This window comes from Centropristis striata, chromosome 10 (assembly GCF_030273125.1).
Source record: "Centropristis striata isolate RG_2023a ecotype Rhode Island chromosome 10, C.striata_1.0, whole genome shotgun sequence".
NCBI classification, from domain to species: Eukaryota; Metazoa; Chordata; class Actinopteri; order Perciformes; family Serranidae; genus Centropristis; species Centropristis striata.
The window spans coordinates 3,403,751-3,422,840 of record NC_081526.1 but is presented as its reverse complement, the minus strand read 5'-3'; the positions used below and the strand labels follow the sequence as shown (position 1 = coordinate 3,422,840).

The window sequence follows — 19,090 nt, the reverse complement described above, 5'->3', positions numbered from 1 at the left end:
TAAATATGAATATACAGTATAAAAATGTTGGTGCTATGAAACAAATAAGGTGCAATGAACAATTATGCAATTATGTAAAGCACTTTGAATTACCTTGTGTTGAATTGTGCTATTCAAATAAACTTAACTTGCCTAGCAGCTAATTTACCCATAGTGATGTGTAAATAAATACAAGGATCATAAAGAATATTAAATACTGAGACCATAAAACTAAACGGTGGTGTGAAAACATTGATAAAGTGACTAGTGACACAGTCCATAGAGACTTTTAAAAAAGGACTAAAAACATTCCTTTTTAGCAAAACCTTTGGTTCCTCCCATCTAGATGGTTTTCAGGTTTTTATGTATTTTTTCTGTTTTTAGCTGTTTTTCTTTTTTTTAATCCTTTTTATAATTAGAATGTTATGCTTTTAACCTGTAGCACTTTGAGATTTCCTGTAATGTAAAGTGCAGTGGCGGTTCTACACAGGGGCCTCCAGGGGCCACTGCCCCTGTGAAGAAGCCCTTGGCCCCTGCTGTGGCCCCTGTGTCAAATTAATAATAAAGTGATGAAAAACGACGAACGACAGAACAATTCTCACTTATTTTTTGTTCAAACAATACCTCATTGTAGACAAAAGGAACCCAGAATGTGTACATTGTTTCATAGTTTAATTGTTCAATAAAAGCTTGTATATATAAATAAGATCATTATTACTGTCCTGCACTTCCAAAATATAAAAAAAGTAATTGTGCACAAAAATGAGAAAATGTCATTGTTGTACAAAAATAATTGGTATTGCTGGTAAGTCTCATTGTTTCAATGTATTTGTATCTTCCAAATATACTTAAATGAGATGTTTAAATAAGCTAAAATAAAGGTTTTGAATGCTTAAATATCATCTTTGCCGTTTTTTAATGTGCCCCTCTGATTAAACACTGGCCCCTGCTTGGCCCCCTCAGGAACACTGGTCTAGAACCGCCACTGGTAAAGTGCATAACAAATAAAATGTATTATTATTATTATTATTATTATTATTATTATTATTATTATTAGTGATAACCACCAGAGACACACTGAAATGTTTCACGGAATAAACACTGGAATAAATAAATAAATAAATACACACAACACAGCTAAAACAAACCGTGCATTAACCTCCACTATGTAACGTTGACGCATTTTATTTTGTTATAAATATTTATAAATATATTTTATTTTGTTAAAATTTTATTTTGTTAACTGGTCCTAGTTCACTAACGGTCCTCTGCTGCCTGTTAACCCTTTATTATCACACATACTTTAATCATGATACACACTGTTGGGAATATAAATAATCCCTTATTTAGCTCCTGATGGACAGTTTGTTCCAGTTAACAGAGTTTAAATCAGTTTTAAAAGTCTTATATTTATCCTAACTAACTAGTTTTAACGATCTTAATCAAAAAATCAAAGTTTAACAGCTATTAAAGAACTGGATGGATGTCAGTGATGTAAAATAACTATTAAACGAGTAAAAAAAACAACAATAAACGTTAGAATAAAGGTAAATTGTGAGTTTTCTACCGTTAAAATGCTGGATTCTTGTTAAAAAACGTTAAACTTTAATCGACATGACAATCACAATCACATCAACTGATAAATACAAGAACTAAACTAGTTAACGGTCGTTTCCGTTACCGTTAAAGCGTTCTATAACCGTTAAAATGACTCACCTGAACAGGTAGAAACCGTTGATTCACCGTTTATTAGTCAGATAAACGGATCAATATGACGCGAATTAGTTCATATTTTTCCTCCTTTTTGTAATCTAACTGATTAATATTGTTATTAAACGGCGACATTAATAATCCCAGTAGCGACAGATCTCCTCTTCTCCTAACTGACACCTCCTTCTCCTTCTCCTCCTTCTTCTTCTTCTTCTTCTTCTCCTTCTTCTTCTTCTTCTCCTTCTTCACCAACTGCCGAGAGGAGGAACGGAGCTGGAAAAAGGGGGCGGGGCTCTGGACCGCTCTCATGATGCCTTCACAGACCTCTTTGGAAGCTCGGATTTAGGAGGACGCAGAATGGAAAATTACACTTCCCGTTATTAATGTGAATTCTGTTTGTTTTTAGTGATCCGGATCATTTATCTCAGATCACCAAGAAGAGTTTCTCACTTTCTGTTCCAAATGGCTCTTCCTTTTAACACTTATAGCTTTTATAATTCAGCCAAATTTAGCGATGTTTTGACTTGTGATTTGTATTTGAACACATATATCACTTAAAGTTCAATAGCTTAAAAACCTGAGCATAGAAATTAAAAAGGACAGATATTGACATTTTAATTTTTTTTATTTAAACACACACACCTAACAAAACAAGTGGAAAAAAATATAAGTTAAATACAGCAATCAAGTAAATGTACTTTGTTAATGCCGACTACTGACATGTGGACAAACAAAACAGAATGTTTTTGGTATAGAGTAAAAATAATAATACGTAAACAGAATAAAAATAAATATAATACAATGTGCAAAACAGCAGCATCCAACAGTTTTATGTGTCTCTATGAACTAACCACCATCATCTATCTAACTGGAACTTTTATTAGTTTTTTTCAGGGCAGATTGGCGTTAAGGAAGACCAATTACATATATTACATTATATTATATTAAATTGAATCTATCTACAGTATATGCAACATAAACACATAATACACAGGAAAACCACTTCCACGGGAAAAAGGAACATCACAATAATGCCTCAATAAAAATATAGTGATGTCATATATTTAGATGTTTCTTAGTAAAGAGAACAGTAAGGAGACCCAGTTAAAATTTATCAATAAATACATAATAAATTATTGATGATTAATGTATGATTAACTAAATTAAAGTTGATAGAGCTGATAAATATAATTATTCAATTCAACACATAATTAAATAGGACATACATGTATATCATGAATTAATTTCTAAATGTTCCTTTCCTTTATTCCTCCTTATATCTATTTTACTGTAAAATAGTCAACTTTTCATGTGATAAAAACAGGAACCCTGTTCCAGCTTTGTGAGGAGCATTTAGTGGCGTCTTCTCTTCTTTTTGTTGTTGTTGTTGTTTTCAACACAAACCACTGAGTCACACACTAGAGCAGCTGGAGCCAAAAGCTGCTTCTCCTCCATTTAGTCAGTTTTTACTAAGAGATGATGGAAAAACTGCTAAAAGAATCTAGTTGTAGTCTGTAAATAGATTGACAGTCTGTCTAAAACCTCAGTGTGAGACTAGAAACTCTAAACTCTTGTCTTTAGATGTGAGCTGATAGTTTTCCAGGAGTCTTTTCTGAATCTTTTCAAAGTCTTCTGATGTATAGGGAGCATTAGTCAGACAAAGTCTCTCATATCTTGAATAATGTGTGTTTAACCTCCTGCTTCAGACTGTTGGACTTACAGGTATACAGTCAACACTCATCAAATGTCATGTTCAAAACAGAATATTTGCATAGTTGAAGAACGATACTCATTGTTTGCAGATGGATTAGATGTAGAAGAATGAACTGCATATTAAAACATTAATTTTAATGAAATATTTTCAAATTTTAGTCATATTTGTCACTGGGAAGACAAAAATTGAGCGTCACGTCAACCACCCAGATACAAAAGCAAATCTACTTTAAAAGTTTGACCTTTAAAACATGAAAGCAGTTATTGTCTCCAAGCCAGTCTCATCCTCCTGGTTCAGACTGTTGGACTTACAGGTATACAGTCAACACTCTATTTTTCTTCAATGCAATTATCATTTTTCACATCATGATTGTTAGCAATTCTACTGTTCTGTGACAGCAAAATTAGCAAAAACAGAAGCTTAAAGAGGAAATCCAGCAATTTAGAGTTAAACTTTAAAGTCTGGGAGTCACAGGAGACAGATAACATGAATACATAATGATCAGAAACTGATATTCTGACTGGAAATCTCTGTGTGTCATTGGCTGGCCAGTTAAAACACGTTAAAAAAATGTAAAACAGTTTTTCTCAGTTTTACTCTTTGCTAGTTTCTGCAGTTAGACTCTGTAGGGCAGTATACTTTCACAGTGTTTTGACAGGAGATAACCATGCAGGATTTCTAGTTATAAATTGTGCAGATAAAAAAGCAAATCTACTTTAAAAGTTTGACCTTTAAAAACATGAAAGCAGTTATTGTCTCCAAGCTCCTGCAATAATAATCTGAAGCTTCAGGGGCAGTTTGCATCCGTGCAGATTCACAAGTGTGTTAAGTTCATCTCACCAGTGTCCGGTTCTCCTGGTTCTGACTGTTCTACTAGGTGTTTTGTTCTACTTTAGAGGTTCTGCAGCAGTGAGCGGCTCTCCTCCAGACGTCTGCAGCTCTCTGTCTGAACACAGCCTGACCTGCTCCCAGGTTGAAGCTAGTTCCCAACATGTACAGGTTGAAAAACGTGAAATAGATCGATGTTTCAATGGCCGTGTTCTCACCAAAATACATGACGACAGTCCACAGAGCGCAGAAGGAGTAGAGGAGTCCCTGCAGGACGCCGGTGCCAGCCACCCTGACCTGACTCCTGAGACGAGGACAGGACAGACACTGTCCCTTTGCCACCATACGACGCATGTGTCTGCACAGGTAGACTGTAGTGGAACCGCTGGACATCACCATGACAACCAGACAGAGCAGGAAGTGGGCCTTCAGGACGATTTGCACACCAAAATACACATGATTTCTGGGGGTCGCCAAATCATTTTGGAAGTCAGCTCTGTCTCCACTGTGTTAAAGCGTTCATGTGTTAATGTGTTTTAGTTTTTTTGGTCATTTTGTGTGTCTTTTTTTGTCATTTTGTGTCTTTTTTTTGTCATTTTGTGTCTTTTTTTTGTCATTTTGTGTCTTTTTTTGGTCGTTTTGTATCTCTTTTGGGTCATGTTGTGTCTTTTTGTTATTATTTTGTGGTCAATTTGTGCCTTTTTTGGTCATTTTGTGTCTTTTTTGGTCATTTTGTGTCTTTTTTTGGTCATTTTGTGTCTTTTTTGGTCATTTTGTGTCTTTTTTTGGTCATTTTGTTTCTTTTTTGGGTGATCTGTGAGATTGTGTTCAGTGAGCGAGGGTTGCGGACAACATGCATGTTAAATTGGGGGGTCGCGACTCAAAAAGGTTGAGAACTACTGCAATAAGGTATAATACCAGGGCATCCCCAACCTGCAATAATCTTCTGAAGCTTTAGGGGCAGTTTGTATCCGTGCAGATTCACAAATGTCTTAAGTTCATCTCACCAGTGTCCGGTTCTCCTGGTTCTGACTGTTCTACTTGAGGTGTTCTGCAGCAGTGAGCGGCTCTCCTCCAGACGTCTGCAGCTCTCTGTCTGAACACAGCCTGACCTGCTCCCAGGTTGAAGCTAGTTCCCAACATGTACAGGTTGATGACCGTGAAATGTTCAAATACACTCATATGAGTCCCATATCCAAAATAATAGAGGACGAAACACAGAGCGCAGACGGAGTAGAGGAGTCCCTGCAGGACGCCGGTGCCAGCCACCCTGACCTGACTCCTGAGACGAGGACAGGACAGACTCTGTCCCTTTGCCACCATACGACGCATGTGTCTGCACAGGTAGACTGTAGTGGAACCACTGGACATCACCATGACAACCAGACAGAGCAGGAAGTGGGCCTTCAGGACGATTTGCACACCGAAATACACATATTGCAGCCTTAAGAACAATGTAGAAGTGAAAGAAACGTCACGATCCGTGGTGGAATTGTTGCCGATTTCAAATCCAGAAAAAGAAATGTGTCTCAGATATGTGAGAGTAAAATCAAACAGAGTGTGAATCCTCTCGACGAGCCAGATGCAGTAGATGATGGGTTTGATGTTCTTCTTCACCCAGATGAAGAGAGATCTGTGTGCAGGGACGATCTGTGTGCAGTAGAAGAAGTTGAGCCACACAGACGAGGTCAAACTGGTGGACAAGCTGCACAGAACCACAACTTGTGCGCTTCGAGTTAGCTTGATGTTGTCGGTGCGTGCAGAAAACATCATGACGGACGTGGACAGCAGGTAAGGGATGGTGCAGCAGATGAGGGTGAAGAGGAGAAGCTGGAGAGGCTGTTTGATCTTCTCTCGGAGCAGGCAGAACATGTAGAAGGTGTTAGCCAGCATGTCCACAGCAACCAGAGGCCCGTTGATCAGGAAGAAGGTCTGAAAGTTCATCTTCAGTCTGTCTGCTGCTTGTTTCACAGTCTTCTTCTCTCTAGTGAGATAAAGAATAACGCCAGGGACACTCTCCAATCTGTACAATGTATCAAATCTGATGTATTTGCATAAAAATGCAAATCAGATTATGGAAATAAAGCATATTACTGTGAAATTAGCCCTGAAACGGTGATTTACATTGTGAGGTTGGAGGCTCCTGAAGCCTTTTCATCAGTCGTTTATTATTTAAACAAATTATTTCCTTTTCACAAAGTGTTTTTTCAGCCTATAATATTCGTATAAGTATAAGTACCAGGCTATATAGCCTATCTATCTATCTATCTATCTATCTATCCATCTGACACAAAATGACCAAAAAAAGATAAAAAATGACCAAAAAAACACTAAATTACAAAAAAGACACAAAATGACAAAAAAAGAAACAAAATGCGAAGACAAAATAACAAAAAAAGACACAACAAAAGACACAAAATGACCAAAATCTATCTATCTATCTATCTATCTATCTATCTATCTATCTATCTATCTATCTATCTATCTATCTATCTATCTATCTATCTATCTATCTATCTATCCATCTATCTATCTATTATTGTTTTACTATTTATTCTGTTTGTTTTGAGATATGTCTATGGTGAAACAAAGAAGAATTTCCACTCAGTGGATAATAAAGTTTTTGTATTCATATCTATCTATCTATCTATTCATTTATTTATTTATTTATATACACTTGCATATAAAGTTGGAATACTTTTTTTTTACATCTTTCCATCAAATTATTGTGACAATGTGATTTAATCTTGACAGATAAAATGTATAATATCTTCTCAAAACTTTATTAATCAATTTCTTCCAAACATTTCACAATGAAAATTAAACCACAATTAACAGAGGGTTGTGTCGGAAAACAAAATGATTCCAACTTTATATGTGTGAGTGTGTGAAGAAATTTTTTTTTTCTGGCATAAAGAAATAGTATACTCTATGTTTTTATTCCATAGTGATCAGTTTTTGCAACATGGTTAGTTTGGTTTATGTCTACAAAGTGTGTTTTCCAAGTATGAGGCTAAATTAGCTACATATAAAGTTCACATCACATGAAGTAAAAGGGCCAACATCATGCAAATTATCAAAAATGTTTGGCTTAGTGTGGCTGGTTTTAGCACAACGCTACCGTATGAAAAGAATATTGTAAAAACGCATCATTAAGAAGAGGTTTTAGTTTTAGGATTATCAAGTATGCAGTAACACACAAAAACATTTAAGCTACAAAGAATGAGGGCAAGAAATATGGATCAAGAATTTAATAAATGCTTAGAGTCATCTTTGTGACATGCATCATAATGCAATATTTCTAAATCATGAATCAGGATGGCAAATTCTAAATCAATGCATAAGAAACACATACATATATATATAAATAGGTAAACAGTCAACTCTATTCTTCTTCAATGCAATTATCATTTTTCACATCATGATTGTTAACAATTCTACTGTTCTGAGAAAGCAAAATTGGCAAAAACAGAAGCTTAAAGAGGAAATCCAGCAATTTAGTATCAAACTTTAAAGTCTGGGAGTCACAGGAGACAGATAACATGAATTAATAATGATCAGAAACAGATATTCTGACTGGAAATCTCTGCGTGTTAAGATGAAGTTATTGTCGCAAAGCTCCTGCAATAATAATCTGAAGCTTCAGGGGCAGTTTGTATCCGTGCAGATTCACAAGTGTGTTAGATTCAGCTCACCAGTGTCCGGTTCTCCTGGTTCTGACTGTTCTACTTGAGGTGTCATTTTGGCCAAATCATTGTGGAAGTCAGCTCTGTCTCCACTGTGTTAAAGCGTTCATGTGTTCATGTGTTTTAGTCTTTTTGGTCATTTTGTGTGTCTTTTTTTGTCATTTTGTGTCTTTTTTTGTCATTTTGTGTCTTTTTTTTGTCATTTTGTGTCTTTTTTTGGTCATTTTATGTCTTTTTTTGGTCGTTTTGTATCTCTTTTGGGTCATGTTGTGTCTTTTTGTTATTATTTTGTGGTCAATTTGTGCCTTTTTTGGTCATTTTGTGTCTTTTTTTGGTCATTTTGTGTCTTTTTTTGGTCATTTTGTTTCTTTTTTTGGTCATTTTCTTTCTTTTTTGGGTGATCTGTGAGATTGTGTTCAGTGAGTGAGGGTCACGGACAACATGCATGTTAAATTGGGGGGTCGCGACTCAAAAAGGTTGAGAACTACTGCAATAAGGTATAATACCAGGGCATCCCCAACCTGCAATAATCTTCTGAAGCTTCAGGGGCAGTTTGCATCCGTGCAGATTCACAAGTGTCTCAAGTTCATCTCACCAGTGTCCGGTTCTCCTGGTTCTGACTGTTCTACTTGAGGGGTTCTGCAGCAGTGAGCGGCTCTCTGCCAGACGTCTGCAGCTCTCTGTCTGAACACAGCCTGACCTGCTCCCAGGTTGAAGCTAGTTCCCAACATGTACAGGTTGAAAAACGTGAAATAGATCGACGTTTCAATGGCCGTGTTCTCACCAAAATACATGACGACAGTCCACAGAGCGCAGAAGGAGTAGAGGAGTCCCTGCAGGACGCCGGTGCCAGCCACCCTGACCTGACTCCTGAGACGAGGACAGGACAGACACTGTCCCTTTGCCACCATACGACGCATGTGTCTGCACAGGTAGACTGTAGTGGAACCGCTGGACATCACCATGACAACCAGACAGAGCAGGAAGTGGGCCTCCAGGACGAAAACCACAATTTTACCCAGAATCGGCAGCTCAAATGAACGTGGAAACATATCGTTATTATGCATAGTGACATTGTAACCGAGGTTAGCTGAAATAAAATCGTTTGCAAGTAAGACACCGGCAAAAAACAGAGTGTGGATCCTCTCGACGAGCCAGATGTAGTAGATGATGGGTTTGATGTTCTTCTTCACCCAGATGAAGAGAGATCTGTGTGCAGGGACGATCTTTGTGCAGTAGAAGAAGTTGAGCCAAACAGACGAGGTCAAACTGGTGGAAAAACTGCAGAGAGCCACAACTTGTGCCACGATCCGGCCGTACGAGTGGCCCTCGTAGATAACATGAAAGAAGAGCACGGTACCTGAGAGCAGGTAGGTGACCGTGCAGGACACCAGAGAGTCCAGCAGGAGCTTCAGAGGCTGCTTGATCACGTCTCCGTGTGGTGGACGGATCAGGCAGAAGATGAAAAATGCATTCGCCACAATGTTGATAAACATAGTAGGTAAGTTGATCGTGCCAAAGGTTAATAAATCCATTCTGATTCTGGTCTTCTTCCCTTGCAGCTCTCTCACACACAAACTGTGACACACTGCCAGTCATGTAGCAAAGCTGACGTTTTTACATGACATGCAAATTAGAACATGCAAATCAAATCGATGTGAATTCATGTAGAAATGAGTACACACTCAACATTCTTTTTCTTCAATGCAATTATCATTTTTAACATCATATACTGCAAAAAAAAAAGGTGTTTAGTCTAAAAACCAGATAAAAACTAAAAAAAAACTAAAAAAAAATGTTTTACCACCATGTTAATCTATGAGCCAACCAACCAGTGCTTCAGCCATTTTTGAATGGAACCATTATAATTAAAGATGTCATCATTGGATGATATTGCACAAAGGTAACAGTAGTAGCAAAGTTGGGGATTGCATTGATTACCTGCAAGTGTGTTTTTTTGTATTTTTTGGTGTGTTTTTTGTGTTTTTATGTGTGTTTTTTGTATTTGTTTGTGTTTTTTGTGTGTTTTTGTGTTTTTGTCCAATCTTTTTGTTTATTGTTTTCTATTCTTTTATACAGATATTTCTTTTTATTAATAAACCCCAGCATAGAGCAACTAGTACTAAAATCAACACTGCAAAAAAGGTGTGTCTAAAAAAAAAGATAAAAATCATAGTTAAAGACAGATAAAAGATGGAGATAAAAACACAAAATCTGAGGGAAAACAAGAAATAAATTGGTTTGGAACCTAAACGATTCCTCGATCTAAGGTGCAAAACTTTACTAAATAAGTGGGTGGTTTTTATTCTTCAGGTTGGAAAGAAGATGGAGAAGTCAAGTGAGAAGTATTTTAAAAAAGAGCATGCCGTCACTGCAATAAAGGTGTTTAGTCTAAAAACCAGATCAAACAGTAAATCTGAGGGAAATGATCTTGCTGCATGGACAGATAATTTACCTTGACAAGATTTCTTAAATTAAGATTATTAAATCTAGAAATAAGCATGTTGAACTCTTAAAATAAGGAAATAACTCTTAAAACCAGATAAATTAAAGCTGCCAGCAGCGATGAACTGGCCCGAGCAGAGTGACCTGATGATTATTTGGTTCTTACCAAGATAAAAAAAACTTTAGATTTAGAAGTGTTAGATAATTTATCTTATTTTAAGAGAGTTTAACAACTCTATTCAAAGATATGTGTATTTTAGACCTTATATTGTAAAAATGATGTAATATTTTAGTCTCACTTTACTAAATCATTATCTAGATAATAATTTCCCTATCAAATAAATGTATAATGTATAATAATCTTGTCGTCACTTTTCAACACAATTAAGAAATACAAGGCTACACTGCTTTTGTTTTATGTTTAAATGCATATATATATATATATATATATATATATATATATATATATATATATATATATATATATATATATGCAGTAATTGCACTTACCACAGTCTGCTTTGGATATATATATGTATACACACACACACACACACACACACACACACACACCTTTCTGTATGTATAATGTGTGTATTGCCTATTTTTCTTTTCTGCTGTTTTTACTATAATGTTCCCATGTTTTGTCACTGTCATCTTAATCTGTAACTGTCGACCAATCTTGGCCAGGTCTCCCTCAAAAGGACTTCCTACTAAAATAAAGGTAAAATTAAAAAATTAAAAAATCATAATTTCTCTGAAATAAAGCAAAATTAAAATCTAAAATTTTGTCACAAGATAAAACAGACATCAAGGAGTTCATTTGGTTCATTTATTTGAAGCTTTTTGCAGCTTGACTACCCAAATAGAGTTTAATGTCGAGTACAACTAAAGGTACATTTGCTTGGATAAATATAATGATAACAACAAAAATAGCTCATAAGAGTTTATTTTAGAGCCTATATCTAGACATTTAACTTGGTTTTATTGATAATGATTTTGGTTATTATCAAGAATGTTTTCATGACTGTAGATGTAAAAATTATTTAAAAAAATACACTTAATGACCAAAAGACACAAAATGACAAAAAATTGATGTAAAAATGACTTAAAAAGACACAAAATTACTAAAAAAGATGTAAAAAGTACTAAAAATGACACAAAATTATTGGATTAGACGCAAATTGACCAAAATAGATGTACAAATGACCAAAAAGACACAAAATGTATGTAAAAATGACCAAAAAACCACACAAAATGACAAAAAAATTGATGTAAAAATGACTTAAAAAGACACAAAATTACTAAAAAAAGATGTAAAAAGTACTAAAAAATGGCACAAAATTATTGGATTAGATGCAAATCGACCAAAATAGATGTACAAATGACCAAAAAGACACAAAATGTATGTAAAAATGACCAAAAAAACACACAAAATGACAAAAAATTGATGTAAAAATGACTTAAAAAGACACAAAATTACTAAAAAAAGATGTAAAAATTACTAAAAATGACACAAAATTATTGGATTAGACGCAAATTGACCAAAATAGATGTACAAATGACCAAAAAGACACAAAATGTATGTAAAAATGACCAAAAAAACACACAAAATGACAAAAAATTGATGTAAAAATTACTTAAAAAGACACAAAATTACTAAAAAAGATGTAAAAATTACTAAAAATGACACAAAATTATTGGATTAGACGCAAATTGACCAAAATAGATGTACAAATGACCAAAAAGACACAAAATGTATGTAAAAATGACCAAAAAAACACACAAAATGACAAAAAATTGATGTAAAAATGACTTAAAAAGACACAAAATTACTAAAAAAGATGTAAAAAGTACTAAAAATGACATAAAATTATTGGATTAGACGCCAATTGACCAAAATAGATGTACAAATGACCAAAAAGACACAAAATGTATGTAAAAATGACCAAAAAAACACACAAAATGACAAAAAAATTGATGTAAAAATGACTTAAAAAGACACAAAATTACTAAAAAAAGATGTAAAAAGTACTAAAAATGACACAAAATTATTGGATTAGATGCAAATTGACCAAAATAGATGTACAAATGACCAAAAAGACCCAAAATGTATGTAAAAATGACCAAAAAAACACACAAAATGACAAAAAATGGATGTAAAAATGACTTAAAAAGACACAAAATTACTAAAAAAGATGTAAAAATTACTAAAAATGACACAAAATTATTGGATTAGACGCAAATTGACCAAAATAGATGTACAAATGACCAAAAAGACACAAAATGTATGTAAAAATTACCAAAAAACCCACAAAATGACAAAAACGATGTAAAAATGACTTCAAAAAAGACACAATAAGACCAAAAATTGATGTAAAAATGACAAAAAAAGACACAAAATGACAAAAAAAGATGTAAAAATGACTAAAAAATGACACAAAAATATTGGATTCGAAACAAATTGACCAAAATAGATACAATCTATATTGTTTTTGTAGTTTGAATGTATGTTTAGTAGCATGTATTAATTTATTTAAAAACGTAGCTCCATAAACATAAAAATAAGACATTCCTTGGTCACCTTGTGAATCCACTGTAAGAGCTAACAAACATTAGCATTAGCACTTGAGCTAACAAGCACTTTTACTGTAGTTAAGACAACAAATATAGCCACTTATATATGACAGAAGAATAAGAAACTATTTAAAAAATAATGACCAATAATGACGTAGAAAATACACTTAATGACCAAAAGACACAAAAAAACAAAAAATGGATGTAAAAATGACTAAAAAATGACACAAAATAATTGGATTAGATGCAAATTGACCAAAATAGATGTACAAATGACCAAAAAGACACAAAATGTATGTAAAAATGACCAAAAAAGGAGTTCATTTTTTAGTCATAACTGAATTTGAACCAATAAGTTTCTGCAGTTAGACTCTGTAGGACAGAGCTGTCGGCTGCTTTTTTCCCACATCATCTGTTACACCACACATCGTTCTGAGCGCCCTAAAGGCCTGGTTGGCCTTCTGTCTGAAGACGGTCTGGCCCACGCCCAGGTTCACCGTGGTGACCATCAGGAACAGGGAGGTGACTGTGGAGGAGATCCAGCCACTGAGGATAAAGTGTAAGAACCCCATGAGGGAGATGCTGTCTAATAAATAAAAAGTAACGTAGATTAAATAGAGCACTCCTTGGACGATCCCAGAGACGGTGACTCTGATCTGACTCTGGATCCTGGGGGTGGAGGAGAAGCCTCCACCCTGCGCTACACTCTTTATGTGTCTGTGCAGGTAGTGGGCCGTTGAGAAGCTGGAAACCATCATCACAAAGAGACCAAACAGGATGTGAACTCTGCTGATGGCGATAAAAACTCCCTCTGTGTTAAACAGTCCATCATTCCAATAGTCCGTCCATGTGCCGTTGGCATAAATGGAGTAATTGTTTATTCCACTTGCAGTAGAAATGGCACTGCACAGCAAAAAAAATGCCGAGTCAAAAAGCAAAACCGTCCACGTGACGGACTTGATGTTCCTCTTCAGCCAGACCAGGAGAGCTCTCTGTGCAGGGACGATGTGGAGGAAGTAGTAGAAGTTGAGCCAGACAGAACTGGTCATGCTGCTGAGCACAAAGTACTGCACGACCCCCCACGACACAATATTCACGTTATAATTAGCCACGTCCTTGAACAGCCAGCACAGTAAAACCAATGTGACACAATAAGCAACAGAGAACCAGACCAGAGATCCCAGAATCAGCTTCAACGGCTGCTTGAGTCTTTCTGTGTCGGAGATCAAACAACATGCGTAGAAGATGTTTGCAGCGAAGATGAAGCAGAGGAGAGGAGCGTTGACTGATAAGAAAGCCTGCTCGCTCAAGTTAATCACACTAAATTCCATCGCTGGTTTAGAAAAGTCAAAAAATCAAAAAGGAGTTGTGCCTTTGGATGTGTCCAGGTCGGAGGAGTTTTAGCTGTATGAGAGCTTTTAGAAAACTGGGACGCGACATAAATCGACCAGAACCTTCACATTATGTAAACGACTGTAGCCACATAGGAAGAGAAACACCCAGCCTTAAAGTAGATGTGTGGAAAACATCATTTGGTTCATTTATTTGAAGCTTTTTGCAGCTTGACTACCCAAATAGAGTGGCTGTACATCAGCCTGCAGGAAACCAACTTCAGTGGACCAGAGGACATGTAAAAAAACAGCCAGTTGATTTGTCTTTGTGCAAATTTAGGGTGCTTTACTTTATTTTTTTTATTTTTTTTCATGCCATCGCACCTGCAAAAGCTGGAGCTGGAGGCTTTATGTAGTTGGTGGTCCATCTACAGTCATGGAAAATTTATTTGACTATTGATTTCTTGAATTTCTTGTTCATTTTAATGCCTGGTACAACTAAAGGTACATTTGTTTGGATAAATATAATGATAACAACAAAAATAGCTCATAAGAGTTTGTTTTAGAGCCTTTATCTAGACATTTAACATGGTTTTATTGATAATGATTTTGGTTATTATCAAGAATGTTTTCATGACTGTAGATGTGAAAAATATTTTAAAAAAGACACTTAATGACCAAAAGACACAAAATGACAAAAAATGTATGTAAAAATGACTAAAAAAGACACAAAATGACTAAAAAAGATGTAAAAAAAATTACTAAAAAATTACAAAAAAATTATTGGATAAGACGCAAATTGACCAAAATAGATGTATAAATGACCAAAAAGACACAAAATGTATGTAAAAATGACCAAAAAACACACAAAATGACAAAAACAATGTAAAATGACTAAAAAAAAGACACAATATGACCATAAATTGATGTAAAATGACTAAAAAAGACACAAAATGACAAAAAAAGATGTACAAATGACTAAAAAAAGACACAATATGACCATAAATTGATGTAAAAATGACTTAAAAAGACACAAAATGACTAAAAAAGATGTAAAAATGACTAAAAAATTACACAAAATTATTGGATTAGACGCAAATTGACCAAAATAGATGTACAAATGACCAAAAAGACACAAAATGTATGTAAAAATGACCAAAAAACACACAAAATGACAAAAACAATGTAAAATGACTAAAAAAAAGACACGATATGACCATAAATTGATGTAAAATGACTAAAAAAGACACAAAATGACAAAAAAAGATGTACAAATGACTAAAAAAATGACACAAAAATATTGGTTTCGAAACAAATTGACCAAAATAGATACAATCTATATTGTTTTTGTGGTTTGAATGTATGTTTAGTAGCATGTATTAATTTATTTAAAATCGTAGCTCCATAAACATAAAAATAAGACAGGCAATAACAAACATTAGCATTAGCACTTGAGCTAACAAGCACTTTTACTACAGTTAAGACAACAAATATAGCCACTAATACATATGACAGAAGAATAAGAAATTATTTAAAAAATAATGACCAATAATGATGTAGAAAAGACACAACATGACCAAAAAAAGACAAAAAAATTACAAAAAAGAGACAAAATGACTGAAAAAACACTAAATTACAAAAAAAAGGACAAAAAAATGACCAAAAAAATATACAGAATTACCAAAAACCGCACTGCTTTTATTTTGAAGGCGATTTACGTATATCTGAGTTACTCGAGTTACCATGGTAACAGTGTCAAAAACACGTATTGCTTTTTGCATAAAGTTAATAAATTACTGGTTTCCTGCATAACATACATGTTCTATATTGTTTTTGTGGTTTGAATGTATGTTAAGTAGCATTTATTAATTTATTTAAAATCGTAGCTCCTTGAAAATAAAAATAAGACATTCTTTGGTCACCTTGTGAATCGTTGAAACCGTTCCACCTGTTACTTCCTGTCACTACCTTTCAAAATTAAAGCACCCGTTTCACACTGGACGGCACCTTTTCAAAATAAAAGCATCACAACATTGTAAAACACCTAGAAAATGTACAAACATGAAAAACAAGCTAAATAATATAAAAACACCAATAGGAACCTTGCTAAATGTCATTTACAGTTGTGTTTAAAATAAATGGAAAAGTGATAAAGTGATTGGAGTATTTACTACTTTTTACTGCTATATTTGATTTACTCCACATTAACAGTATTATTATTACATGTACACTGTAAGATAAATTATGTTTTTGGCTAAAACACTTTTCGAGCCATTTTCCAACACAGTAATTCAGAAAAAGAAAGGGAAACATTAAGTTGGATACTGAATTGGTGACATTAATGTCAGGCAAAAATTGGCAGTTTTTTGGTAGCAAACTAAACTTTCCAAAGTCAAAAATAATCTCACTAAAACTCATTGAACACCTTTGTTGTAGTTATAAAATAGTATTGATCATAACAATAAAAAGTGCATTTGAATTGTTGTCATGTTCTCGTTGCTCTGTTATGAGAGAATATTTAAATGTGCAATCTATTTAAATATTTAAGATTTTAAACGGCATAAATACAAACTGTTGAATAATACAAATTGTGTTGATTACGAAACAAATTACAATTTTCAAGGGTTTTTACAATCTCAAAGTAATTTTCATCAGAATGGACTCGGGGAGAAAAAACTGCTGTGCAAATTTTTTTATTTTATTTAAATAAGCACGTCTGACTAAAACGCCAGAACAACAAATCATCATCATCATATAAACAACAGAAAGAAAACAGTCACATAAAAATAATAATAATAATAATACTCCATGTCAGAAACAGCAAAAATAATTATGATACATCTTTACATTCAAACACTCAACGACAGTAAAGATCCCTCTGGTATTTACAGTTATTACTCCTCACACACACACACACACACACACACACACACAGACACAAACACCAATACTTAAAACACAAAAAAATGCTCAATCGCAATTTCTCTCTCACACACACACAAATACACACAGACACACAAACACATAGATGCACACAGACACACACACACAGACGCACACGCACAGAATCACACACACAAACACACGTACACACAGGCGTACAGACACAGATGCACACACACACACACAGACGCACACACACACACACACACACACTGGCACAGACACATGCACACACACACAGGCGCGCACATACACAGAGAACCACACACACACACACACACACACACACACACACACACACACATAGACGCACGCACACAAACACAAAGACGTACACACACACACACACACACACACAGAATCACACACACAAACACACGCACACCCATCCACTCACACAGACACACACACACACACAAAGGCGCGCACACACACACACACACACACACACAAACACACACACACACACACAGACACGCACACACAGACACACACACACACAGAATCAGATCACACAAACACACACACACTCACACAAACACACACACAGGCGTACAGACACAGACAAAGATGCGCACACACACACACGCACAGAATCACACACGCACACGCACACACACACACACACCCCAGGAGTCCAGCCTCTTCAGTCAGTGTATATGGAGATGTCCTTATGCTACGTTCAGGGACATTCAGGGAATAAATAAAAGCTGGAATCAGAATTCAAAGTTGTTCCTCAGTTTCTTTGGGCAGAACTTTTTCATCCATCAGGGTTTGTTATTGTCTTTTCCATCAATCCTTCTTCCTCAGACTAAGAATAAACTGATTATTTTCAAATCACAGCAGTGGCACACATATTCAGATTTCAGCACTTTAAAGACCATATCAGTGTTTTTGCATGTTCTGGTCTATTTGCTCACAGATCACATACAATTTACATTACTGCACTTAAATAAATGTTATTTTCCTACATTCCTGGTGGCCAATAATTCACATTCCTCTCAGTGAACACAGTGAGCATCATATCTGCTTTTCTTTATCATTTTCCATTACTGTGGTGCAGATTTTTCAAGCAAATCTGTCAGATATGAAGGTTTACTGTCGTGGATCAGCCATCAGCACGTTTCTAACGTCTGCATATTGTTTCCCATCATACAGTGAAGTAAATGAGAATCAGCAGCCGCCTGAAGGCACTAAAACTAAACATTAAAGAGTCTTTAACAACACAGCAGCAATGTAACGCATGAGTCGAAGGAAATGAGCTAAAACATGCAAAAACACTGAAACGGCCACACAAGAACACTCTCAGGACACATTTCACTTGCAAAAAAATGTGCACTTTCATCATATGCACACGCACGCACACACACACACACACACTCACACACACACCTGCATTTACATAGTTAGTGTGCAGCCCTGAATGCAGATGGTCCTATGGGTTCACTCACTGTGACAGAAAACCATCATTGTGAGTTTAAAAGATGGTTTCTGTATGTACACTGTAAAAAAAAGGTGTGTCTAAAAACTAGATAAAAACAGTAAATCTGAGGGACCTTGACAAGATTTCTTGAATTAAGATTGTTAAATCTAGAAAAATAAGCATGTTGAACACTTAAAATAAGAAATTATTTAAAATTTAATCACCAATAATGACCTAGAAAAGACACAAAATGACCAAAAAAAGCCACAAAATGACCAAAAAATACACAGAATTACCAAAAAAGACACAAAATTATTTTAAAATAGACACAAAATGAGACACTTAAAATAAGGAATAAGAAAAAGACACAAAATTACTAAAAAGACACAAACTTATTTAAAAAAGACACAAAATGAGACACTTAAAATAAGAAATAAGAAAAAGACACAAAATG

At 34.9% G+C, this 19,090-nt stretch overlaps 2 protein-coding genes across 2 annotated transcripts in view; both read right to left on the bottom strand.

The window, feature by feature from the left end:
* Nucleotides 1-1,904, bottom strand: part of kansl1l (KAT8 regulatory NSL complex subunit 1-like) — a 43,497-nt gene extending 41,593 nt beyond the window's left edge. Inside the window, exon 1 of the mRNA XM_059343046.1 lies at nt 1,696-1,904. The gene's annotated coding sequence lies outside the window, so the exon portion shown is untranslated. The remainder of the gene's footprint in view (nt 1-1,695) is intronic.
* Nucleotides 1,905-13,304: 11,400 nt separating this feature from the next.
* On the bottom strand, nt 13,305-14,276 carry LOC131979272 (uncharacterized). The gene has a single exon (XM_059343217.1). It carries the CDS (start codon nt 14,268-14,270, stop codon nt 13,305-13,307), a length of 966 nt encoding a protein of 321 aa, XP_059199200.1. The 5' UTR covers nt 14,271-14,276.
* Nucleotides 14,277-19,090: the final 4,814 nt, after the last annotated feature.

Coding starts and splice junctions, on each gene's coding strand:
- LOC131979272 (XM_059343217.1), bottom strand. CDS start 14,270: ATGGAATTTAGTGTGATTAACTTGAGCGAGCAGGCTTTCTTATCAGTC.